The 25,551-nt window shown below is 60.1% G+C and overlaps 1 protein-coding gene across 1 annotated transcript in view; it reads right to left on the bottom strand.

Moving 5' to 3' along the window:
• Window positions 1–655: 655 nt before the first annotated feature.
• The window catches only part of PLXNA1 (plexin A1), a 55,401-nt gene continuing 30,505 nt past the window's right edge, over window positions 656–25,551 (bottom strand). The window contains exons 11-32 of the mRNA XM_055260204.2: window positions 25,011–25,107; window positions 24,752–24,945; window positions 24,494–24,645; window positions 24,297–24,417; window positions 23,806–23,942; window positions 22,445–22,612; window positions 22,093–22,186; window positions 21,466–21,705; window positions 21,238–21,381; window positions 20,605–20,839; window positions 18,778–18,920; window positions 16,902–17,158; window positions 16,426–16,492; window positions 9,978–10,124; window positions 9,724–9,883; window positions 8,961–9,064; window positions 8,521–8,617; window positions 7,988–8,178; window positions 7,642–7,811; window positions 5,445–5,657; window positions 5,207–5,357; window positions 656–4,124 (exon numbers count right to left, since the gene is read on the bottom strand). Coding sequence (XP_055116179.2) covers window positions 4,029–4,124; window positions 5,207–5,357; window positions 5,445–5,657; window positions 7,642–7,811; window positions 7,988–8,178; window positions 8,521–8,617; window positions 8,961–9,064; window positions 9,724–9,883; window positions 9,978–10,124; window positions 16,426–16,492; window positions 16,902–17,158; window positions 18,778–18,920; window positions 20,605–20,839; window positions 21,238–21,381; window positions 21,466–21,705; window positions 22,093–22,186; window positions 22,445–22,612; window positions 23,806–23,942; window positions 24,297–24,417; window positions 24,494–24,645; window positions 24,752–24,945; window positions 25,011–25,107 — 3,378 coding nt within the window. The 3' untranslated portion in view covers window positions 656–4,028. The remainder of the gene's footprint in view (window positions 4,125–5,206; window positions 5,358–5,444; window positions 5,658–7,641; window positions 7,812–7,987; window positions 8,179–8,520; window positions 8,618–8,960; window positions 9,065–9,723; window positions 9,884–9,977; window positions 10,125–16,425; window positions 16,493–16,901; window positions 17,159–18,777; window positions 18,921–20,604; window positions 20,840–21,237; window positions 21,382–21,465; window positions 21,706–22,092; window positions 22,187–22,444; window positions 22,613–23,805; window positions 23,943–24,296; window positions 24,418–24,493; window positions 24,646–24,751; window positions 24,946–25,010; window positions 25,108–25,551) is intronic.

The raw sequence follows: 25,551 nt of genomic DNA, 5'->3' as shown, positions 1-25,551 counted from the left end.
GCGGCAGGAGCAGCCACCCCTGTTGGGCTATGGATGCAATGAGCCCAGGGACGGGGCCACTGACCAAAGTCATGCACTGGCAGAAGCTGCATCCACACCTCCATCATTAGTATCTGTACAAATTTTCATGAGATGAAGCAGCATAGCCTGTCTCTGCTGGAAAAACCAACATTTCTCAAACCCGGTTCCTTGGCTGTGAGTCTGGGAAACACAATTCCAGCCTTGGCTATTGAAGGCAGGGGCCCCAGGACTGCAGCCTCAGATCCCCCAGGCTGTTGCTCATGGGCCCCTCGGGGTCAGAATCTGATTTTAGTTAACAAGGCACCCAGGAATTCCTGCCTCGCGGCATGGGCTGGAAGCCACTGCTCCGAGCTAGGGGTGCCAAGGGAGAATCGCCTGGGGAGCATCTAAAAGTGACCACCGCTCAGCCCCCTGAAGCTCCAAGGCTCCAGTGTGGGTCAGGCACTGGTGTTTTAGTCTCTGCCAAGGGCTCCAATGTCTCACCTGGGCTGAGCGCCCCCAGCTCACAGAGCATGGCCATCTGTCCTGGGTGTGGCTGAGTCTCTCCCAGGCAGATATGCTTCCGCGTTTGGGATGTGCCTGCGCTCCTGCGGCCGCCCCTGCTTCCCAGCAAGGAAAACCTGGAGCCAAGAGCTTTTAGCAAAAATGTTTAATCTCTCCTTAATGTGTGTGTTTATTTACAAGTACTAAATCTGAAGAACAGTAAAATAGGAAATAGCCGTATATGTACACATCTGAGGGCCGGGCCCACAGTCAGCAGTGCTGCTTCTGCAAAGAGCCCGGCTGAGGGTGCCCGCCCGGACCGTCCGAGGGATCGCTCTTCTTCTGGGAGGGGGTTCTGCGGTGTTAAAGGACAGCTAATTGTGGGCTTTGTCTTAAAAATATCTCTCTCTCTAAATATATCTATTCTAGCTGTGTAGCACCAACGTGAGCCACTGAATCCAGACAGGGAGAAAGCCAGGGCGGAGGCTCTCGGCAAGGCCAAGCCGGGATGGCACACCGCTCCGGGCTCTCTCCTGGACTCGACGCTGCAGGTCGTGGGGCCCCCAGCCCCTCGGGCCAAGGGGCCGGTGGTCCCGGGGCTGGGGAGCACAGGGGAAGCTCGAGGTATATCAAGAGGCCAGGCTCCCAGGCCGAGGCGTGAGCTGTTCCAGCACTCCTGAGCCAGGCGCGGGGAAAGGGAGGCCACGGAGCAGGGTAGGAGGTGCTGCGGGAAGTAAGTGGCGGCAGCAGCACGCCAGGTGGGTGCCGGTTTCACAGCACATGTGCCGCAACCCTGGCCGCCTGAAGACACAGGGCCCGTGGGAGCCGCTCACCGCTGCTGGGCACAGAACGGCCTTCAACTGCAGCTCCTATGGGGGCCTCCAGCCCCAGGCCAGAGCTCCCAGGTGCTGCACAGTTAGGAGCACAGTGGGAACCAGTGACAAGTGGGAACAGGGGCCCAACTCCACGACCTGGCAGAGGGAGGTACGGAGTAGCTCGGAGACTGCTGTCCCAGTAGACAGCACGGGTAGTCGGCTTGATCCTTGCGCATGTAAACAGATACTGCTAAAGTGCTTGCGCCTAGACACAGCCATGTGCTCTGTGGTGGCCACGCCCCAGCCACACGCCCTTGTGGGAACTGCTCCATATGAGGCCTGTGGTGCACCCCCTTCATCACCACTGCCGTCCCCACCACCCGCCTATGCTACTCACATGGACAAGGGCAGCCTGGCAGGGCAGAGCAGGGCACAAGGCCTAAGGAGGGGGGGGGTCGGAACTGGATTCTGAAGGTGATGCAGGAGCCCCTACCTAACCCGTGAGGAACTGGAAGAACCAGGGACTTCAACCTGAAGCCAGCATCCAGGGAAGACTTTGGGGGAAACTGAGGTTCCCACCCCACCATAGCCAGGAAGCATCGGAAAGGAGGTGGAGGCGCACCCAGGGACGGGAATCCCAGCCAATGCTAGGGGCTACTGAAAAAAACAGCCCAGACACTGTGATATGGACTGGCCTCAGCTCTGGCCCCCAAGACTGCCCAGGGAGTAAGCCCACCCCCTCAGTGGGCTGGGGGCAGGGGCTGGCCCAGGCCTGAGCTGGGTGTGGCAGCAGCAGAAGGCCCCAGCCCTGGCACAGTGCCCACGGGGCCAAGGAGCTCCCTGAGTCAGCAGTCACCGACTCCACACCGACCCGCGTTCAGGGGAGGGGCGGGTCTCTGCGGCGTCATCTGGCTCACCCTGCTCAGGAGGGGCGGACTGCAAGACTGGCACACCCCATGGGGCTGAGTGCTCTCCTTGGGCCTGGCCGAGGACATGGGGCTGAGTCTGGCCACAGTTAGCTGTCCCTTAAAGTCCATGGGATCTTCGGTACCATCAAAAAAGTGACCTTGAAAAGGGGATGGACCGCTTGTTTGCTTTTACAAGTGACTGATTAAAAAAACATAAAAAAGGGTCTAACAACCTCTAGTATTCAACACTTGCAGTTTTAAAAAGATCAACTCAGACTAAACGCTAGCACAATCATGCATGCCCCGTGGTGCCGCGGCACCCCAGAGGCTCTCAGGGTCAGCAGGAAGTCCTTTCCTTGTCATGTCAAACCAAAACAGCGGCCCGCAGGTCGGGGGGGCACAGGCTTCAGGGCTGCTCCACTCCACGGAGGCTCCGGCCACTTTCTCCACAACCATTTGGCATTGCTTTCCCACTGCCTTCATTTTCTTGTTCAAATCGTCTTTCAAATTCCTCTTCATTTAACTGTACAGTACCCCACTGGGGCTGGAGCCTGAGGCTAGAGCCACATATATATATATGCATATATATACATGTACAGCTTTCTTTTAAGAATGCATTCTCTCTTGCTGAGGGCAAGGGTGGACACCGCTGGCCTCCAGTCCCTCTGGTCACTGCCCGTCACTCATGGCCCAGACAGATCCAGGCCACTGTGGGCCAGAGGGGCCCTGCCACAGACCTCAAGGCCCAAGCAGAGTGCAGCAGAATTTCTTCCCCTAAAAACAAAAACAGTCCCCAGATGTCCCACTGCTCTGGAGGGGCCAGGACACTGCTGAGATGCCACACTGGAAGCCGCTGGGGCAGGGACAGAGAGAGTGGAGAGAGAGGAGTGCTCAGGGGCTGCCCTCAGGGGCTCCACAGCGGGGAGCTCGGCCTACCCTTGAAGGCAGCTGCAAGGGCAGCCTGTGTAGGACGCGGAGGGGAATAAATAACGGGAACGTGCTCTCTGTGACCCGGGGCCCCTGGCCCAGTGGCTCCCAGAGGCACAGCCCTGAGGACGGAGAGGGGCTGCCCGGTCCGTCTGGAAGCCACCCAGGAGTCTGAGCAGCCTGGCCCACAGCCCCTCCATAGGAGGGAGCAGGGCCTCTCTGGGGCGAGGTGGATGTGGTGCTCCGGCCTCGGCCGCGCAGAGCACGCGGTGAATCTGAGGATGGCAGCGGTGCAGCGGGCATGGGTGCTGGAGGTGGGAGGCGGTGGCAACAGGCCCAGACCGACTTGAGCTCCTCTTGACCGGCTATGGGCTTTTTGCCTCCTTCTCCAGCTGCCAAACTGGGCCCCCGGACCCTCAGACTCTGCCACCTGGGGGCAGCTTGGGAAGCCGGGAATGCTGACACCCCCAACCTCTTGTCCCAGTCTCAAGGGGACAGCCCAAGCTGGCTGCCCCTCCCCCTGGAGGGCCCTGGCCTCACCCCTCAGCCCCTCAGAGGTCAGCCCTTCTCCCATGAAGGCCACCGGGCAGCTCTTGCCAGGCAATGAAGGTCCTTGGCCGGCCTGAGCACCCAGTGCTGTCCCGGCCCCTGAGCAAGCAGCTGTGTGCGCAGCTGTGGTGTGGCAGGTACCATCACCTCCACACAGGAAGAGCCGGGACCCGGCCGGGCGAGGCAGGGGAGGGAGGGCCGGGCAGTCACTGCACTGCGGCGGCCCGAGCACCACCGGACACTCCACACGCATGCGGCGAGGGCTCTCCCGGTCCCTGCTCGGCCGCCCTCACGCTGCGTCATGCTGGACGATCACAGCCAGGGCTCAGCTGCTCAGGGCCATCGTGTCCACCACCTGCTCCAGCTTGCTCCGCAGCCGCTGCCGCCGCGCCTGCTCGTCCTTCTCCAGGGCTGCCAGGATCTGCAGGGCCAGAAGAACTGTCAGCATGCCGGGCCACCAGCCTCCATGCACTCAGCAGGCCCAGGGTGGATGCCTCCAGAGCAGATGCCAGAGGTTCGACCCCATCTATCCCTGGCCAAAGGACCTTGGTTGTGAGCCTGGACCCTCCAGGACCCCAATATGGAGAATGAGCCCGCGCCTGTCATCATCCTACCCTCACCCACTAAAACAGCAGGCTCTGATCCCTTAGCTGCCTGGCCATGCTGCTGACATGTCACCACCCAGTCCTCACACCCTGGGGTTTCTGTGCCCCTTTAAAGCAGAGCTCCCCAGAGAGCCTCAGCTCCCCTTTCCCTGGTGAGCCCCAGGACCCCAGGCTTTTGTCCCCACCCCCCACCCTAATACATGCAGTCTCTGGCTGCTCCTCTGCTCCCCTGGGGCACCTGCCTGAGGACAGCCCTCTGCCTCCTGTCTGCCTCCTGTGGCACCCTGGGGAAGGCTCCTTGCCTCTGCTGCACCTGCCCTGGCCTCCCCAGGTGGCTCTGGTTCACTCCCATGGCCTTCTTAGCCCTCAGAGCCTTGGCACAGGCCGAGGCTGTCCTGCCCTCTGGCCCCATGCTCCCATCCTGTGCGGCCCAGGAGCCAGTCCTTCTTCCTGGATACCTCCTGGACCCCGTCCCCAGTTCCACGTACGTGGCCTCACTCCAAGTCAGCAGAAAAGATACTGAAAGGAAAGCTCTGCCAAGAGCTGATGCCCAGCCCAGGAGATGCTGGCCCAGACTGGAAAACACTGAAATGAGCCCCTCAGGGAATTGCTCACCACCCACACACCCTCTGCCTCAGGAAGAAGCTGCCATCCCATCTTCCCCACCCCTAACACCACGTGGCTGCACACAGTGACTCCACCACGGCCTTCTCTGCTCGGCCTGGCAGGCTCCCTCCTGGCCCCAAGGAACCAGGTGGCCAGCGGGTGCAGAGGAGTGAAGGTGGCCGGTGGCAGCCCAGAGATTCAGGGAGGAGTGGCAGGGCGGGGCACAGCAGGTGGCTCTGGCAGGGGCCGGCAAGCCCTCCCAGCCCAGCCTGCGGGCTCCCATGGTGTTCACCTCATCCTTGTACTTGGTGATGTAGGAGTAGATCTCGTGCAAGGCGCTCATGCTGTTGAACTGGCTCAGGTGCAGGCGGGACTGCTCAGCCAGATACGCACTCATGTCCTGGTCACTGATGGCCGGCATCTTGGCGATGTCCGCGTAGTACCTGCAGGTGAGTGGCCAGGTGGGCACATGAGCAGAATCCAGGCTGCCCGCCCGGACCCTGCCCCTGACCCCTGCCCCCTCCACCCACCTCTCCACCCAGCTCTTGTAGTTGGGGATGTCCTTGGCGTAGAGCAGCTTGTTGGAGGGTGAGTCCTTGCCCAGCTTGTGCTCAGAGGTGGAGCAGGAGTCCATGAAGGTCTGGGCCACCACCGACAAGCAGGCGTCCGTGATGCTGTTCTTGTGAATGTCGAACACAAACTGTGGGTTCTTGATCACGTTCACCCAGAAGCGTAGGGGCAGGCTGCAGGCGAGAGTCCAGGCGCCGCTCAGACAGGCCTCTGCTCCCTCCTGAGCAGCGACCTTGTGGCCCTCCCGGCTCCGAATCCAAAGTGGGCAAGGCTTTCCATGCAGACGGGGAAACGAGGCCCACAGAGGTGCACGGCCCATGGTTAAGTGAGGGCTGTCCCCTGCCACCCAACCAGAGATGTGCTGCCCTCACCACCTGCATCTCACCCAGAGCATCATGAGATAGGCGTGCTCAAATGCACTCGGTTGCACAAGGGCAAGATGTGACCAGGCCCTCAGAGGCCCACTCCACACAGCCACCGCCCTCCTAGGCCTGCATGCTGGCTTGCACTTCTGGCTCCTGCACTGAGACCTGCAGCTCAGCTCTGGCCCAGGGCATCCATTCCTGCAGAGACCAGCCCTCTGTGCCTCAACCACCACCTCAGGGACTGCCATTAGCTGGGCTGCCTGGCAGCACTGGCCACACATGGCTGCTTAACTTAAATGAAGAGCCCAGACCCTCAGCCACACCAGTGCCATTTCAAATGCTCAGGAGCCACCACCCTGGACAGCACGGGTCTAGAATGTTCCACTATGACAGAGCATTCTCCCAGAACATGCTGACCTGGAGACACTGCATCCCTGGAGGCCCCCCTCTCCTGCTGTGCCCAATCAGCATGGCCCAGGAGAGGGGCTTCGTGACACTTCATCTAAACCCTAGACTCCGAGAGCAGTGGGCGGAGCTGGGACAGGTTGGGGTGGCTGCATCCCAGGTTTGGGAAGCAACACATGGGCTAGACAAGACCAAGTCAGGGGTGGCTGCTGGCCCTGGAGCCAGAACATGTGGCAGGGACAGTCCAGGAGAGAGGGGAGCTAAGACGGTGGAGAGTGTGCATACTGAGTGTGCACAGAACTGGGGGGAGACCCCAGCAGGATGCAAGGTGAGGAGGGGCACTTCCTGGTGAAGCAGGGTCCAGCCATACAGGCAAGGGCATCCACCTGACCCCAAGTGTGGGGGAGCAGTCCTACCCCAGAACCCCTCGGCCATGCAGGTGGAGGGGCCTGGTGCACAGAGAGGGGCTCCCCTGTAGCAGGCCAGGGTGGGGCTGTCTGCTGGGGTGGGGGCCACACACACAGCAGGGACCCGCTCCAGGGGCTAAGGTGTGGCTAAGGTGTGCCAACCAGAGCAGGGGGCCACAGACCAGAGCTTGGGGGCCCTGAGTAAGGAGTGAGGCCAAGGGCTGGCCTGCCTGCATAGCAGAGAGGAAGCCAACATTGCCAAGTTGGGCAGTCCATGACCAGGGAAGAAGCAGGTCACTGTCCCAGAGGTGGGCCAGGCCGGAGGAAAGCAAGGGACTGGCTAGCCAGGGAGGCAGACACTCTAGGGAGAGGCCACTCAGAGGCTGGGTGCCTCTTCATAACGAAACCCAGCCTCATAGAGCCCCAGCTCACACTGGTGTAGCTGTGCACGGTGCAGTCTGGGCAGGCCCTGCTCCATACTCCACCTGCTCCGTGAGACTGTGGCAAGTGGCTCAGCCTCTGCGCCTCAGTAAGCAGTCTCTGGCCTGGCCCCACACTGCAGTGGGGAGGCTGTAAATTCCTCGCACTAAAGAGTACCAGGAGTACCTGTGGTCCCTGTTGCCCTCATCACTGCAACCAGCCGGCTCAGGGCTGGTCCACTGTGCCCTGTTTCTCACGCTGCAGCCCACACTCATGTCTGCACAGCTGTGCATACCCAGGGCCACTCACACCTGCACACAGTTCCTGCAGCAGTGGGAGGGGCTCAGCGGCTAGAGCAGAGGGCGAGCCGTGGGTCAAGGGGTGCAGGCAGATAGGGAAGGCCAGTTAGCACAGGGCTGGCCTGCCATGCCCCTGCTGGGTTGTGCCCCCACGCCAGGGAGCCCCAAGTGCGGGCTCCGGATCAGAACAGGGTGAGGGCCCTGGGAACACATCTGGCCTGGCCCTGGGGGATGCCCCTCCGCCCCTCTGCCCTGCGTTACCAATTGCTCTTCCAGGTGTGGCGCACGTCGGCATCGTGGATCTGGTGCTTGTCGGCCTGCTCGTCCAGGAAGTCGAACATGTACTTGATGGCCAGCGGCAGGGCCGAGCCCCGGTGCGCTGTGCTGAAGATTGTCTCAAACAGGTCGTCCACAAACTTCTGCAGCGTGCCCTGCGGGGGGCGGGCAGGGACACTGAGCTCCAGGGCTCTGCCTGGCTGCCCACACCTCCTGGGTGACTGGGCAAGTGGCCATGGGAGCAGCGTGGGGGCCCTTGCTCTGGGCCTGGCACTTTCTCCGAGCTAGGTTGGCCCAGCGTCCCCTGCCCCCGTCTGCCAGCCAGGCTCACCTTGGTGGCCAGTAGCCGCGTCAGGTAGATCTCCGAGACCATCTTGCTGCCGCGGTCGCCCTCGCGCTGGTCCAGGTGGTCATGGTTCTTCACCAGGTGCCACAGCTTGGTGCCGCTCTCCAGGTCGGGTGTGATCATGGGCGTGCGCGAGCGCAGGCTGTCAGGGCTGCTGGCTGTGCGCAGCATGCTCTCTGCAGCACCAGGCTGTCAGCGCCCGCATTGGCTGGCACCCTACGCCCCCCGCCCGAGCCTCAGTTTCCCCATCTGAAAGCAGGGGATGGCACCCCCACCCATATGAGATTTTGGGGCAGCCAATGACACCACAGAGGTGGCATAATTGTGTACGGACACACAGTCGGGGGGAGGAGGCACAGCCTCCAGAGCTGGACGGTAAGGCCAAGAGTGCGAGTGACAGGCTTGACAACTGCCCCTGGGTCCTCCCGTCCAGCTGCTGCAGTGTGGGAGCCCAGGGGACGTCCTGCCCAGGCCAGGGACCCATGCGCTGCCCTCTCACCCTCTGCCTGGCCCCTCACCGTATCTGCTGAGGGACTTGGTGAAGGTGGAGGAGTTGGAGATGTTGTAGGCGGATGTCTGCTTGGGCACCAGTGCCACCGAGGATCCATCTGTCACCTGTGGGCAGAGGGCCAGGGACCCTGTGACCCACCAGGGTGCCCCTGCCCCACCAGACTCCCGCTCCCTGGCTGGAGACCCCAGTGACACCCTAGTGCTGTGCCTGGAGGCAGCCACCTCACTCAGTCTGGGACTCTACATCAGGACAGCCCAGGGATGCCAGGCAATCCCACAAGCCCAGCTCGGGTCCTGGGATGGTCCACACACATACGTGACCACCTCCCCTCCTCTCCCTGACAGATCCAGCTGCTGTCTAGCCCACATGTTGCAAACATTGGCGGCTGCGCTGTGGAAGCCCCAAGGGGAGGGAGGCCTGTGCTAGGGTCGGAGGGCCGGGAGCCACCTGGTAGTGAGCCAGTGTGTTCAGCCTCTTCCAATCGTTGTCAATCTTGGTGGTGACGTCCTCGTCCTGCAGGATAATGCGCGCCATGCGGCCCTGGCGCCACTCTGCGGGGAGGAGGAAGCTAGAGGGTGGGGCCGCTGGGGCCCTCTTTCCCTCCTCCATCACAGCAGTGTAGTGGGACGGGGCCCCGCCTGCAGCTCTCAGCACCAGCACAGAGCAGGGACACACCTTCGCACCTGCTGCAGCACCCCTAACCTGCCATAGCCCCCTGCAACCTGCCACAGCCCTCCCAATCTGCCACAGCAGCCCCAGCCTAAGGGGGTCTGCCCTGCCTTCCCCAAGCCTTAGGGCCCCAACTCCTCAGCCTGGCACCGAGGCTTCTGTGGGGCCCCAGCCTCTCCAGTCACATCTGCTGCAGGACTCCAGGCCCCACCCCAAACCCGTCCCATCCCCTCTATCCCTCAATGGCTCCACCTGCCCCTCTCATGAGCCTGAGTATCCCCCTCAGGGCTCCAAGAGCCCACTGCTTCCCAGAGTGCACTGGAACCTACCACCTCCCAGAGTCTCTGCCCAGGGCAGGGCAGGGCAGACACCCTCTACACCCAACCTGGGACTGGACAGCCCACTCGCCATTCCACTGCCCTCCAGACCAGCCTGGTGTGGAGGACTGGCCTAGCCTTCCCCGCCAAGCTCAGTACTGAGCCATGGCCCTGCCCCTCTGCTCCAGCACACGCCCTGGGCAGCCATGGCCCCGCTCGCTCACCCAGGTCCATGTCCGCGGCCTTGGGCCGCTGGGAGTAGGGCACGCCCTTGTAGGCAGCGTCCAGCAGCTTCTCCTTGGCCTGGGTGACCGTGTCACAGTCCAGCCCCTTCACCGGCACCTCAGGTGCATTCTCGTTCTCAGGGTTCACACAGTTCAGGGTCTGTGGGCAGGGTGGAGCAGGGCGGCAGCGTCAGCCCCACAACTGGGGGGTGGTGGGCACCAGGGCACCCAGGACAGATGGCGGCCGCGCTCACCAGCGTCTTGTAGTCGATCTGCTGCCGGATGAGCTTGTCCTCACTCAGGGAGTAGCGTGCCTCGCCCGTGATAGCATCGATGGGGCCCTTCTCCATCTGCTGCTTGATGGCGCAGTACAGCATGAACAGTGGCTCCCCAGCGCACTCCTGTGGGGGTGGCAACATGAGGCTGCAGCCAGGACCCCCGGGCCTATACCCCACCTGCCCCTCCACCCGCTGAGTGCCAGCCACGGTGTTCCCAGCAAGGAGAAATGAGCAGCACTTCCCAACTCTTTGGGAGGCAAGTATAGCCTTAGTCCCAAAGCCCAGCAGAGACTGCAAGAAAATCAGGAAACGAAACATACCGCCACCCCACAAATATCACATGAAAACCCTAAATTACACATGAGCCAGGAGGCGCGTAGCATATCGAGGAACATGGCATGGCATGCGGGGCCTGCATCAGGGAGGGCCGAGGCCTATTTCACCCAGAAGTCTCCCCTGGTCTCAGCAGGATCCCTGCCTAGCTCCAGCCTCCCAGGGGCCTGCTCCCCAGCTGGAGGGGACAAAGCTCCCCATGGCCTGCTGCCCGTGGCACGAGCGGACCCCATACTATGCAACTCCAAATGTGACTGTGATCCGCTGGCCTCTGAGGGACCACCCAGCTGGGCCCCCATATTACTCCGGGACACACCTATGGTGTGTCATGGCTGCTGACATACCCACCTGGGGAGGCTTGCCCACCCAGGGAGGTTCACCAGCACCCAAGCACACAGCACAGGGCCAGCAGCACAGCCCCGGGCCCTCAGCGGGCACCTGACCCCTTTGACCCCTCGCCCTCTGGCTCCCCACGCTGTAGCATGAGAACCGCTTCCTGTCCCACCTCAGGGCCTTTGCAACTGCTGCCTCTACAACCAGAAATTTCCCCTGGCGTCTTCACAGGCCCTTCTGGACACAACCCAACGTGCCCTTTTCAGAAAGGCTCCTGGGGAGCGCCCAGCACACGTACCCCCCACCACTGCCTCACTGAGTCTCCCCCGCCATCTGTCATTCTCTGAAGGATCCTGCGCACCCCTGCCAACCCCTCTGGAGTGGGAGCTGCCTGGCCTGCTCACTATGCCCTACTGCCAGCACTGGCTGAGCCTGTGCATGGGGCATCACAGACACTTGCTGGATGAATTGAGTGAATGGAGAGCTGTCCCTAAGAAACGTTCACGTCTGGGCTAGCTGAGTTGGCCACACAGGTGAGGCCCACCCAGAGCCTGGGCACGGGGTCCACTGCAGGCCCTGCCTGCCCAAGGGCCTTCAGGTGTGTGTGCACCTCAATAGAGGGGCAGGCTTGGCAGCCCTGCCTCCTACCCAGCCCTGGCAAACAAACAGCGGCTCTGCTCCCGTAACCAGAGGCTCCAGGCACCTCGTTAGCGTCTGTGGTAATTAGAGAGACAGCTGTTAAGACCATCCCAGACCTTCCAACAACATGCCTGTCTTTGAAATTATGTTTCATTTGCAAACTTGGTTTCATTAAGTTAGCCACGAAGGAGGAGAAAAAAGGGTGCAGATCCAGATGGAGAGCCATTAATGTGACAGGAAGACGAGAGCCTTTGAGGGTTTCCCAAAGTCAGACACCTGCCCGAGGGTTCCCAGGCCTGGCCTCAGAGAGTGAAAGGACCACAGCTAGTCTCTGAAGGTCAGGGGAGTGCAGCTATTGGCCCAAGGTCACACAGCAAGAAACTGGAGAAGCCAAGATCTGAACCCAGATCCAGCTGACCCCAAAGTGCCTGCCCCATACAAGCCAGGTGTCCCCAGAGAAGGCTCAGGCTGAGCCGGGCATTCACACTCAACCCAGGCAGCAGGCCCCGCCCCATTCCACCCACTTCTTCAGCCAGGCCAGCCTAGAGGCTGCAAAAGAGGTTCCAAGAGCTCAGAGGCCAGGGAAGAGGAAGGTCCAGTCCTTTTCTTGTCGCAGCCTCAATCTCTCATGCAGTGAGGGGGAAAAGGAAGACCTCAGACTCCTCCCAACCCCAGTCAGGAATGTGCAAAAACTGCCCAACAAAAAGTGCCACTTTTCAAATAGAAGGATAATACGGGCAGTTCAATAAATGACATTATGACAAGCGCTTCTCCACGGTGGGCATGGGGAGGTGGGAGGATCAAACCAGATCCCTACTCCACACCACATAAATAAAAATCATTTCTCAGCAGCACACATGAGCTTGAAAAGATGGGAAGTGTGTATGTTAAAAAGTTCCTGGGTGCAGTGGCTCACGCCTGTAATCCCAGCACTTTGGGAGGCCTAAGTGAGGGGATCACCTGAGGTCAGGAGTTTGAGACTAGCCTGACCAACATGGAGAACCCCCATCTCTACTAAAAATACAAAATTAACCAGGTGCGGTGGCACATGCCTATAATCCCAGCTACTCGGGAGGCTGAGGCAGGAGAATCACTTGAACCAGGGAAGTGGATGTTGTGGTGAGCTGAGATCGCGCCATTGCACTCAGCCTGGACAACAAGAGCGAAACTCTGTCTCAAAAAAAAAAAAAAATTCCTATAATCTAAAAGAAACGACCCTAGAAAAACAAGCAAAGGGTAAAAATGGACACTTACAAACTTGGCTTCAAAGAAAACATAAGAGCAGCCAATCAAATATGTAAAAAGATGTCCAAGGTGTTAAAGAAATGCCAACTAAGGCAACAACCTACCAGTCTGTACTTTTCAAATGGGCAGAGGTGAAAAAGATCAATAAGACAAGTGCTGTCCCAGGCCTAGGTCAGATTCTCAGACGATGAACTGGTACATTTGCAACCTTTCTTGTAGGATAATGCAGCAGCATACGTTACAATGAAAAATGAGTGTGCCTGATCACCCACACTCACTCTTCTGGAAAGGCACTTGAACAGGACCAGGCAAGCAGAGACAACTGCATCCCAATCCAAGCTGCGCAGCACTGGCCATCAGCGGTGCCGCAGTTAAACAAATGATGAAACGGCCACACCATGGAACACTATGCAGCTGATAAAAACAAGCAAACATTTGTGTGCTCACCTGCAAAGATGGGCCTAACACTATGGCCAAGATGAGGACAGAGGGGGAGCGAGGTACAGTGAAAATATGCGATACTGAAAAAATTTAAAACTCTCTAATGAGAAAAAAAGGTCTCATACTAACCTTCATCTTAATATTAAAAAGCACAGTCTATTCATATTTGCTTCAGTTCAGACCCCAGCCTGGGAGGACAGGCACCAAAACTCTGGTGGTCATTACCACCAGAACCGCAGCGGGGCAGGGAGCTCACCCCTCCATCCTCCTTTCCAGGTTGTTTACATGTGCTAAAATGGCATGGGTTTCTTCTCTAGTTAAAGTTTTTGTTTCTAAAGACAGCAAGGAATGAAAAGGATTTGGGTTGTTTAAAAAGAGTTTGTGTTCTCAAAGTTCATCCATGTTGCGGCATGTCAGAATTTCCTTCCTTTCTAAGGCAGACTACTATCTCATTGTATGCACAGACCACATTTTGCTTATTCATTCATCTGTTGATGGACACCTGGATTGCTTCCCCATTAAGCTGATGAAATTAAGCCAGCCACGAAAGGACAAACAATGCATGATTCCACTCATATGAGGTCCCTAGAGCTGTCAGATTCACAGAGACAGAGAGTAGAATGGTTCCAGGGGCTGGGGAGGAAGGAACAAGGAGTGGGTGTTCAACGGGGACAGAGTTTCAGCTTTACAAGATGAAGAGCCATGGAGGAGGTGGCCATGGCCAACACCGCTGTAAATGCATCCAATACCACTCAACTGTGCACTTAAAAATGGTTAAGATGGTAAATTTTATGTCATGTGTATTTCACCATAACAAATTTTTTTAAGTTTGTGGCACACTAAAAAGAAATGAGCTATTAAGCTATAAAAATAAATAAAGGAACCTTCAAAGTAGATTACGAAGTGAGGGGAGGCAGTTTGAAAAGGCTACAGTAACAGTGCACGATTCCACTATGTGACATCTGGAAAAGGCACAACTTATGAAGACAATGAGATCAACGGGTGCCAAGGGCTCAGGGGGAGGGAGAGATGACAAGTGAGCTCGGAGGATTTTTAGGGCAGCGACACTATTCTGTGTGATGCTATAATGGTGGATACATGGCATCGTACATTCATCCAAACTCACAGAATACAGAGCACCAAGAGTGAGCCCGCACGGAAACGAGGGGCACTGGGTGGTAAAGATGTGTCCTGGCAGGTTCACTGACTGGACCAAATGCACCCCTCTCCTAGGGATGCTGACAGTGGGGAGACTGTACATGCATGGGAGCAGCGGGCGCATGGGAAACCTCTGTATCTTCTGTTCAATTTTACTGTGAATCTGAAACTGCTCTAAACAATAACATCTATCTTAAAAAAGACAAAAACAAAAAAAACTCAGATATGGTGGCAAAAAAAAAAGTCACTGGCCAGTTATGTGGATGGAAACAGCCCTGGGCCCATCTCAGTCCCATCCAGGGGGCGCCCAGCTCCAGCATGGCTGTCTGCGACTCTCAGCCTCGGGCCATGTCCTTGCGCCCAGTACACGTCCTCCCTTGCACATATGGGGTCCTCCTAGAACTGGAGGAAGGCAGTGATGACCTAAGGAGATCTGACAGCTCCTGGCCCCTGCCTGCCCCCCACACTGGGACCCCACTAACAACGAGGGTGGGCTAGGGTCATGGGCATGGGCTGTGAAGCCCCCAACACACAGCCCACACCCCTTGGACCTGCACCACTCCCACCCAAATGGTCACCCCTGCCTCCCTCCTCCCTGTGTCCCTTTCCTATGGCTCCCTTGGCTGAGACTGGCCTCCCTCTGCCTCCCTCCACTGCCCACACATCCCTCAGTGCCTGTCCCAAATGTCCCCAGCTCTCCATGGAATGTCCGATCCGGCCTAAAGACAACCCCTCCACAGTGCCCCACTGCCACCCTCTCTGCTTATAATACCCTATGGGGCCACACTCTGCGCTGGCTGAGGCTGGCCCCCTATATCCTGGCATGAAAGAGAATCCACACCCAACGTCAGTGCTTACATGCATTTGCTGCCCTGAGCCCTGTCTCTGTGGGTGTGGAGAATCAGGATCAGACAGGGACCTAGGTTAGCAGTGCCCTCTCCACCTCACCCAGGGCGCCTGCTGCTTTAGGCTCACAGAGCCCAGCTTACCCAGCATGCACACATAATATGCAGTCTTCATAGAACTGTACTTTCTACAGGACATGCACGACTTTGTGTTACCTGCTTCCAGTTCTGCCTAAGGATGTTATCATCTACTGGGCACTTGCTAGGTGCCAGAGACTGCTATATACACATAAATGTCCCACCTCCAGAGACGACCCAGGACAGACAAGCCCCGCCCCTGCCCATCCCACCTGGGGCCTTCTCCCCAGTGGCCTCTTCTGCCTGGGACTCTCTTCCGTCCCTTGGCCTGGTCTTCAGACCTCTGCTCGAATCCCACCCTCCCTGCTCACCCTGCCCCATCGCCTGTCTGCTGTATTTCCCGTCCAGTGTCTCTCCCCGCAGCGAGGATGCCCGGCCAGGACTCCGCTCTGTGCAGGGATCTGTGCGCTGATCACCTGAGCTCAGCAGCATCTGGCTACAGGAGGCCTGAAAGCCCCACGGGCCAGCAGAGACAGAGATGCCATCCCCGGATTCCATAAGGAAACCAGGAGAATCGAACCCAGGCAGTCAGTGCCAGCTCCCACCCTCCATCACTGGGCTACACTGTCAGTCACCCTCACCCACAGAGCAGCGACCAGGACCACTGAAGCCAGGCGAGGAGCATGCACTTCACCATGCACACACTGGGCTCCTCCCATCAGGAGTGGGCTAACCAGGCCTTCAGATTTCCAAGAGAAGCCAGATACCCAAGTCTGTGTAAGTCCCAACATCGGAAGTGCGAACAGCAATTCAACTGCTTACTGCCCAGATAAGGCCCACCCAGATCCCCATCCAGCCTGGGCCCCGGCCTACAGTCTCTGGCCTACACCCTGTTCCTGTTCTGAGGATGGCAGCATCCCACTGCTGGGGGGTGGGAGGGCCTTGAATGGACAGCACAGGGGAGGCCCAGTGCGGCCACCTATCCCCATGACAGGTGGTGGACTAGAGCCTTTAGGCACCTCCAGGCTGGCCCCTCAGAGGCCCCTGCCCAGGGTGCCCCCAACCTCCTGAGCCCAGGCCAGCTGTGGGCACTGAGAGCCTGTATCTGAACTCCCACACCTACCTTGGTGGGCTGTGCGAGGGCCTGACAGCCTCAGAAGGAGGGAGGAGGGAGCCGGGAGCCAGGAGCCAAGAGCGGCTGCATGTCCAGGAGCCTAGACCCGAGCCAGAACTCCACCAAGACCCCACCTGCTGTCATTCTCCAGCACCTCCCACTGATCCCCGCCTCTCTCCATTTTCCCCTCAGGCTGTTCACTTGCCTCTGACAACTGCTTCCTCCCACCTCTGCTTACCTTGAGGAACTTATACAAGAGGAAGGTGAACCAGTTGGTTAGCATCTTCTCTGCCACCGACTCAGTCCTGGGGAGCACAGAATATGGACAGAGTGGTGTAATTCCAGCTGTCCAGCAGGCACAGGGCCCCTGCAGGCCTCACCCACCGATCCCACCCCACCCTGCCTCCCTTCCTGCAGCATCCAAGGTCAGGTCTCGAAAGGCACCCACATGAGTGGGCAGCAGGGGCTTCAGGGGCTGTCATGGAGACCCCAGCCCTTCACCCAGAGCCCAGGCCTGTGAGTATGGAACTCGAGCCTGGGTCCTCACTATCAGTACCTAGGGAGGTGGCAGCTGAGCCTCAGAGGCCAAGTGAGTCCTCCCACCCCTGCCTGGTGGGAACTGCCACAGCAACATCTCTGGGCCTGCTAGACCGGCCTGTCCAAAGCTGGAGGCATGGGCCTGCCTCCCCCAACCCCAGTGCCCCCCAGGCTCACCGGCGCAGTAGCAGCTTGGGGTGGTTCTTGCTCTCCAGGTTCTTCTCGATGAGGTCGGAAAGCAGCTGCTTGAGCACGCCCGTGGCGTATTCCATCTCGCCCTGCAGGGCTGTCATGATGAGCGAGGCCACGTTGCCACGGTCACGCATGGAGAAGCTGCGCTGTGCCTCCAGCGTGCGGATGAAGGTCAGCAGGAAGTGCTTCTTGGTCAGCAGCTGCCCGAACAGTGTCAGCGACTTCTCTACATTGGCCTGCACCTGAGGGAGCACATGGAGCTCAGACCACAGAGAAGCACCCAGCCCCAGCCCCCAAGCTGACCGGTGAGGGGCTGTCTAGGCCTGGCTGGTGAGGCAGGGCCCCATCAGAGGATGGGCCTGGAAGGCAAGTGACAAGCTGCCCTGACTCCTCGGCTCCGTGGGTCATTCCCAAGCTTCACCTGTCCTTAGCAAAATGGACATGACCTGGGTGCTGCCACCACTGCCTATTGCCATCAGGGCAGCCTTGGCCACAGAGTCCCTGTGGCAGACTGAGAAGCCCACTGCAAGCCGACATGACAAAGGTGTTACCAGTGCGGTTGGGTGCAGAATGAGAGGAGCTGCTCACGCCACCCTCTCCGTGGCTGGGCCCTTTGAACAGCAACCCCCGCATCGGGCCCGCAGCAGCTCAAAGGAAGTCCAACTCAATGCCCCCATCCACTGGGTACCAGGAGTCTATCATCTCCTTCCGCCTTGGTTATCATTGTCTTCCGCCTTGACAATGATAACCAATGCACGACCAGCCTCTGCATCTCATGGATGAGGACACAAGGTTGGAGACAGGAAGAGGTTTGATTAGGGCCACACTGCCGGTAGGAAAAAGGAGTGGAGTAGAGGCATGGCCGGCTCCAGGGCCCCTACTCTCTCTCTCTTGTTCATACTAAGGTTTATCAGAGCAAGATGTTCCCTATTAGGCAGAGCCCAGAGGCCACCAGTGATACCAGGCTCCCAGCCAAGGCCAACAGGTATCAGGCAGACAGGTAATGGCCCACGCAGAACACACACAGTCACGGCTGAGAGAGACAGTCTGACAGACACAGCAAATGGAGACACTGAAAGAGAGATACAACCTGGGGAGGCTGTGGAGCCCCGCGTGGCTCCCCAACATCCAAGGCACACGGTGGGGGGTGCCCTCAGCTGGAGAGTGTGACTGAGCTAACCTGCCGAGCCCTGGCTGTGGCTCGCCGAGGACTGGCTCCTAGCCTGCCTGCCGCTAGGGGCCCTTTGGGGACGTGGGAGCCAGCCCTCTTTTCCCTCACCAGGCTCGCTGACAAGGTCTACAGGGCAAAGCCCTACTCTCTGAGGCCCTGGTGCTATGCCGGCCACACGCTCCCATCCCAAACCACCATAGCAGACTTCATTAGGCACCCGCACCTCCCAGCACACAGCCCCTGCCCAGTGAGGCTTCGCATCCAGAGCCACCCAGGCCAACGGAGCTGCAGGCAGGACCCCCAACAGAGGCAGGGCCCAAGGGGTAGCCAGCGGGGAGGTGCCAGAAGCCGAGGCTGACAAGTGGTTTGCCGGGATGAGGCCTGGCATCCCATGCAGGCCCTGGGGCCAGAGCCTCCTCCTGCCCTCTGGAGGTACTTCATGGAGCAGAGCCACACTGGCCATTCCCCTGCCCCGACCCCAGGGCTCAGGGCTCCACTGTGCTGGCCTGGTCTTGGTTCTGCCTCCCAGGATCTGCTCCCCACTTGGCTGAGCCCAGAGCCCTGCAGGCCTGGACCCTCCCCCAGGCCACACAGGCTGCCCCATACCATCCATCAGCACCCAAGGAGCCCCAAAGGCAGAAGACAGCAGCTGCCTCTGAGTTCCTGTGACCCCAGAGCCAGCGGTCCTACCTCCATCTCCTTGAGCACAGGGTGGTCCTCAATCCCAGGAAAGAGTACCCGCATGGCATATGTCCGGTAGTCAAGGAAGGGGATGCCGGCACCGTCCAGGTCGTTGGTCAGCTCGTGGATGTCTGTCTGCAGCTCTGCAAAGGCTGAGGCCAGATGCGGCGTCAGGGGCAGCATGCCCTGGTGGCCCCGCTCCATGCCCCAACCCTCTCACTCTTGGGGCCTACATCAAATCCTGACTCTGACACTTACTGGTTTCATGATCTTAAGGAAACCACTGTGCCTCTCCGTCCCCCAGCTACTACGGCCCTAGCACCGGGATAGTAACTCTCCTCTGCAAGGTTCCCACAGGCTCAAGCAAGACAAGAGGAGAGAAAGCATCGGCATCGGGGGCAGGCTGGGCGGGGCCTCCTGCATCTCAGGCACTGGCAGTTAAGCGTAGAGCAGCTTTGGAGTTCGGGCTCCTTCCACCCGCTGTGAGGTGGTAGAGTGCAGCCAGGGGTGAGGTCCCAGGGCTGCAGGCCGTCCCCAAGCCCCCACACCACGGCACGCACATCTCGGGCCTGGTGCACCCTCAGTGTGGCCCACCCTGCTCAGGGCCAGCTCTGCCTCTGTCAGGAACAAAGGCAGGCAGGGCAGTGAAGCAGGCCCTGACAGAACATTCCAGAGCTGTGAGGTGTCAGTCCTACGACAGCCTGAGGATCGGGCTATCTGATCAGAAGCCAGAGGAGTGCCAGGCAGGCTCTGGGGGATATCTGACAGGTTTAATTAAGAGCTGGAGCCTTCGTCTCCTGGGCACCGCTGCCAGGCATCTAGTTATCTGCACCTGGCTGGCCTGGAGCAGCCGCCAGCCACTGCATCCACACACGCCAGCCTCGCCAGACAGCCAGCCTCAGCAGGCGGGAGCACAAGGGAGGCCTAGGCCACCTGCCTCCCACCTGGCCCCGACACACACCTGCCTCCAGTCCCACCAGGGCTGCCCAAGAGGTAGGGCAACCCTTAGCCCACCACAGGGCCACTTAGGTTTGTCTGGGACTGAGAGGGCTCCCAGGATGCATAACTTTGCATTTTAAGACTGGCTGAGTCCTGTGCAAACAAAACACCCCATCCCAGTTGAGTCCCAGTGGAATTCATGACGACACCATGCTGGACCACATGACTAAGGTCCTACACTGCAGCAGGAGCACTCCTAGTATCTGCCCCCTAGAGCCCTGAACATGTGTGAGTTACCATCTGCAAACGCTCAAAGTCTCGCCCAGCATGGAACAGATTTCTGCCACCCACACCTGCCCTGGATCAGGAGGATGGTGTGGCATGACTCCCCCTATAGACATCTCAAGGACAAAGGTCAGCTCAGGTCAAGATCTCTATGTGCCCAGGGACTGCCAAAGTGTAAGGGCTCCCCATTGCTGCATGGCGGAAGCACCCCTCTCTGCTGCTCCGCTGGCACCAGCCAACCCACCACGACTCCCAGCGCCCAGGGAAAGTAGGCACTGTCATTGTGCCCACTCTACAGATGACAAGACTGAGGCACAGAAGGGTAAGTAGCCACCTTCAGCCTTATAGCCCAGCTGGGATACAAATGCAAACAGTCTGGCTTTGGGTTCTGTGTCGCAAGCAGCACCCCGAGGAGGTGGTACCTGCTGCAGGGCCAGGCCCTGGTCAGGCACCTGCCCACTGCCCTGGGACCAGCTCTGGCACAGCAAGGCTATTAGGAACATTGTAAACTGAGCTGAAGCAGGGTGGGGCGGGTGGGAAGTAGGTGTGGGGACAGGCCAGGGCCTGGCTCGGAGGTGGCAGCTGCCCCAGTGAGCCCCGGCCCCAACAGACCTTCCTTGCATTCGAGGGCCACGCGGGACTCCAGGTTGTCCATCTGGAGCTGCAGCCGCTTGAGCGTGCGGTCGGCATCTCGTGACTTGCGCTTGTAGGCGATGAGCACAGCCACGATGACCAGCAGCAGGAGACCCCCACCCCCGCCGATGCCCACGATGGCAGGCAGCGTCAGCAGGCTGTCAGAGTACACCTGCAGTGTCCCTGGCGAGAACTCAAAGCCACCTGCCCGCACCTGCCAGTGGGTGGAGGCCACTCAGGAGCCACCCATGCTTTCCACAAAGCTCGGGAGCCCCTCCCGATGGGCAAGACCCCCCCCCAACACCTGCCTGTGGGCAAGGTCCCACCGACAGGGGCACAGAGTGGTCAGCAAGGTGGAGACACTGGGACCCAGGGCAGGCACCTGGCCAGCTAGGGCACCACTGGCATGGCAAGGGCTCAGGGTGGGTAAACAGTCGGGGGCTCAAGGAAGTGGCAGGCTGAGGGATAAGGCAGGGCCTGCACTGGAGCTGGGCGCCCTCTGAGCTAGGGGTGAGTCTGGGGCAAGGTCAGAGCTTGGGCTGTGCTAGTGGGGCAGGGTCCACAGGTGGGGCATGGCTCTCCCAGTTCCGCACCCCTGGTGGACAGACGCACCGTGACCTTGTGCTGCCCCGTGAGGTTGGGCGCCTCACACAGCAGTTGCGTCTCCGACACGGTGAGGGTGCAGGGTGTGGAGCCGATGAGCACCGTGTAGTTGAGTCGGGAGTTGCCAGGCGCAGGTGGCAAGAGGTTCCGGCCCTGTAGGAGGTGGGGGTGAGCCAGATCCCAGGACAAGGGGCCTCTTCCCTGGCCTGGCCCAGCCTACAGGCAATGGTGACCTACCTTGAGGATAAGTGGGGAGCTGGGCTTCAGCTCCAGCAGGCCAGTGGGGCTGAGTGGCTCAAGTACAGGGTCAGGGTAGTAGAGGAAGGAGGTGGAGTTGAGCACAAGCAGGGAGCGCACGTTGTCCATGACGAAGCCCAGCTCATCCGGCCGCTCCCCCAGCTCTGGTGGGCTGCGCACAGGATTGGCCACAGACGGGGCGCGGCATACCATGGTGGTGTCATTGTACACCAGGCAGCCCTGGAGACACACGGTGGGGATGCTGGGCGGGACCTCCCCGAGTGGCCCAGCAGCTCCCAGTGACAGAGCCCCTGGCCTGGGGGCTGCCTGCTCCCTGCACAGATGATGCCAGGCACCAGCAGGGCAGGTCCTGGGCCACCCACCCCACGTGGACCAGGGACATGTGGCCTGAAGGAGAGGTGTGTGCAGCCAGCAACCCAGAGCCAGACCTTCCACCCGCCAGGCAGGACAGGTGCCTCCCCAGGGGTCTCCAGGCACAGATAAGGTTGGCATAAGCTGGGAAGGGGCAGGGGTAGGGGCAGAGGCAGGGACACGGGTATTCCTAGCAGGAGCCCCATCCCAGGTAAAGGCCTGGACCGAGGTGGGCAGCTGAGGGCAGGGACTCACGTTCTCCCTCTCAATGCCTCCGTACTTGGCCCGGATTCGGGGTTCACGGACAGTGGCCAGGTTGGTGCCCGTGACTGTTAGGAGGGTCCCACCGCTGGAACAGGACAGGGGTGGGGGGTCACCAGATGATGCTGGGGCCCAGTGAGCTGGAAACGCGGGCCACAGCTCAGCCAGGCAAAGCCTGCCTTCCCCAAAGACAGGAAACAGGTAAAAACTCTTGGCAAGGGTTGCTTCCTGGCAGGATAGTACCCGGCATGCAGGCGGGCCACCGCCAAGTGTCCGGTGGAAGAGCTCCTGGCTCGGCACTGCTCTCAATAGCTGGGGATAGGGAATGGGTGTTGCTGGGCCCCACCTGTTGATGCTCCACTCGGGGTCGATCCTCAGGATGGTGGGGTCCTCGGTGTAGTTGTACTTCACCTCGGGGTTGGTGAGCTGGGCACGGTTGATGTTGATGATGATGGGAGCGCTGCCAGGGCTCTGCCCGGGGGGTGTCAGGCACCGGATCTCACGGGAGTTCCTCCTGGAGGTGCCCCAGTGGGACAGTGAGGAGCACACAGGTGGAACCCAGGCAGGTGGAATGCAGATGCATTGAGGGACGGTGGGAACAGCGCCACCTGTCACAGGTACTGCCTTGGGTGGCTGCATACTATCACTGCTACTTTCCATCCCAGGGCTGTGCATGTCTGTCCTACCCTCGCCTTGGCTCCCAGCCCCTTCAGGCCCCCACTGTTGCCCAGCCTGGCATTTGGGACCCGTCCTACCGCCTCTCCAGGTCTGCTTTCATCACAGCCTCCCTGTTGCCCACACCCACTCCTGGTGACCCTGGCCAGGGCTCCAGACTCACCAGGCCTCTGCCTCCCCAGAGGCAGTAGGCAGCAGGCCCACCCCACACACGCCAGGCTGGGAGGTAGGCTCAAGCCGCCCTCCCTCTGTCCCTGGGGAGGGCTGGCGAGACTAAGCTCTGGCCCGACCTTCCCTGCCTGTCCCAGGGCCACCCTCACTCAGCCTGTGCTCCGAGTGCTGGGAGCCCAGCGCCCACTCCTACTACCCTGGGCCAGACAGACACCTTCCCTCTCGGCACCTGTCCCAGTGGGAATAGCTCGCCCTATCCCCGCATCCCAGGGGGCCGTGAGGAGACTAGATGAGCTTGCCTAGGTGGGGGTCATGGGGACACCCCACTGGGCAGGCAGCGGGGCATGGCCCGCACCTGGGTCCGGACCCTCAGTTCTTCCACCACTGCCAGGAGCCCCACAGCCACCAGGCCCCCTCAGCTGCAGACACCAATGATTAGTCTGATAACGGGTAATTACCACAGGAAAATATTTAAAGGGACGTTCCATTATCATCCCTAATCTAAAATTACCCACTTCAAGCCTCAGGGCTTTTGTTAAGATTTCTGTTTTCTCTCTTAAAATTTTTTAAAAATACTTCTTATTTTGTACCCAAGGGATTCCCCCCCTCCCCAAAGGGAAGAACCAGGGCAGAGGCAGCCAGGTTGCCCCGCCCCAAAGGCAGGCCCCGCGCCCATCACCGCCCAGTCCTACCACTCTGGAGGTAGCCTGTTTCCATGGTAACCTCCGCCTCTGGGTTTCACAGTGATCACCCCAGCCAGGCTCTCCATAGCCTCGTTGCCCAGGCAACAAGAAGGGGCATGCAACCATCTGAACCAGGAGGAGGGGCAGCCAGGCCCCCACCCCCACCTGCACCCCGTACCAGGAGAAGGAGCAGGGCCGGCCACCGACTGACACAGCCACATCACTGCCTGCGTTCAGGTGGCTTCCCTCGATGCCAATCCAGGTGCCCCCTGACAGAGGCCCGCGGGAGGGGCTCACACGGTAGAAGGTTGGTGTCTGCAGGAAGAGGGAACTTGCTGAAGCTCTCAGGAAAGTCCCCCTCGGGCCACATGGGGACAGGCCCCACTTGGCCTGCTTACCCCCCCCAAGACAGTTCCCCAGCCTAGAAGCCCACATGCCTGGGAGCTGCACTTCAGAGCCAGTACTCCCAGGTTTCTCAGGCACAGCCCAAGGTGAGCCAGGGAGCCCTGGAGCTGGCCTAGGCACAGGAGGGGAGGGGCAGCACCCAGGCAGTGGAAAAGCAGTGGCAGAGTGTGGCCAGACAAGGGGCCCTGAAGAGGCACAGGAGCCCTCAGCGGCACCCTCTCAGAGCAGCAGGAAATAGAGAGAGAGGGAGGGCAGCAGACTCACCACGAAGGTGAAGCGCTTGGGTGACAGGGCGCGGTAGTGCGGTGAGCAGTCCCGCACGCACACCTCCACCAGGGCGTCGTGGGCACGCACGGAGCTGGCGTCCCCGATCTCACAGACGATCCTGTGGGCAGGCAGGCCTCAGGGGCTGCAGGAGCCCCGCCCCGTCCCGCCCCGCGCACACCCAGGGCTGCACTCACTGCTCCGCACTGATGTACTCGCTCTCCACGGGGCTGCACAGCACCTTGCCCACGCGCACGCCCAGACGCACGTCCTCGAATCGCAGGCCCAGGTTCTCTCCTGTGATGGTGAGCCGCGTGCCGCCCTGCCTCGGGCCCGTCTCGGGGGACAGCTGAGGGAGGCAGAGGCTGGGCTGCGGTACAGGCATCCCGAAGGGCGTAGGGTGTGCGGTGGTGCAGGGCGGGGCATGGGGTGTGGGGCAGGGCTGGGGGCCCTACCTTGAGGATCTTGGGGTCGGCGCAGCGACTGCTGCCGTGACGCGCGTGCATCCATGATGCAGGTGTGTCGGCAGCGCAGTGGTGTCGCAGGGAGCAGCGGCGCTCGGCCACGCACCATCCACACTCGAAGCGCGGGTCGGCCTTGAGGCAGAGGCCGCAGCTCTCGCGCAGGGCCGGGCACTTGTAGAGGTGCGCTGCGGGGAGGGGTGCGGTCAGCTCGGGCCCACCCACTGCCCACCCTGCCAGGGCGCCCACTCACCCTGGATGTTCTGTGGGTTGTCAATGACAAAGTTGCCGTTCCACACGACCGACAGGTTCACTGGCAGGTCGCTGACGTCATTCCCCTCGTAGGAGTACTGTTGGGTGATGGCGCGGTCAGGCTTCCCAGCTAAGCGGCCTCCAGGCCGGAGCCTCACGCCCACAAAGCCGCCAGGGCGCCAGCTCAGGGGGAGGTTTCTGCAGCCACAACCGCTCCCTCTCCACCCTCACCCTACACAGGGCTTCCTTCCTGGCTCCAGAGCCCCCTCTCTCCAGCCTAGCAACCATATGAGGTGCCCTTCCAGGGGAACCTCTGTGCTTCCCACAGTCACCTCTATGGCACCCCCTTGGAGACCACCTCCAACCACAGGAAGCCTCTGACCACTCCCTGCAGTCAGCCAGGCTGGGAAACCAGGACTCCCAGCTGGCCCTAGAATACGCATCAGCATGCTCTGTGAACCTCAGCATCTTTGCTGAATGGGCCAGGACTGCCCTGCCTTGAGGTGGGAGGTCTGTGTCCCGGGACTGGGGCAGAGACAGGA

The sequence above is a fragment of the Symphalangus syndactylus genome, chromosome 21, assembly GCF_028878055.3.
Source record: "Symphalangus syndactylus isolate Jambi chromosome 21, NHGRI_mSymSyn1-v2.1_pri, whole genome shotgun sequence".
Taxonomy (NCBI): Eukaryota; Metazoa; Chordata; class Mammalia; order Primates; family Hylobatidae; genus Symphalangus; species Symphalangus syndactylus.
Note: the sequence above shows the minus strand (reverse complement) of the source record. Positions and strands in the feature narration are given on the sequence as shown.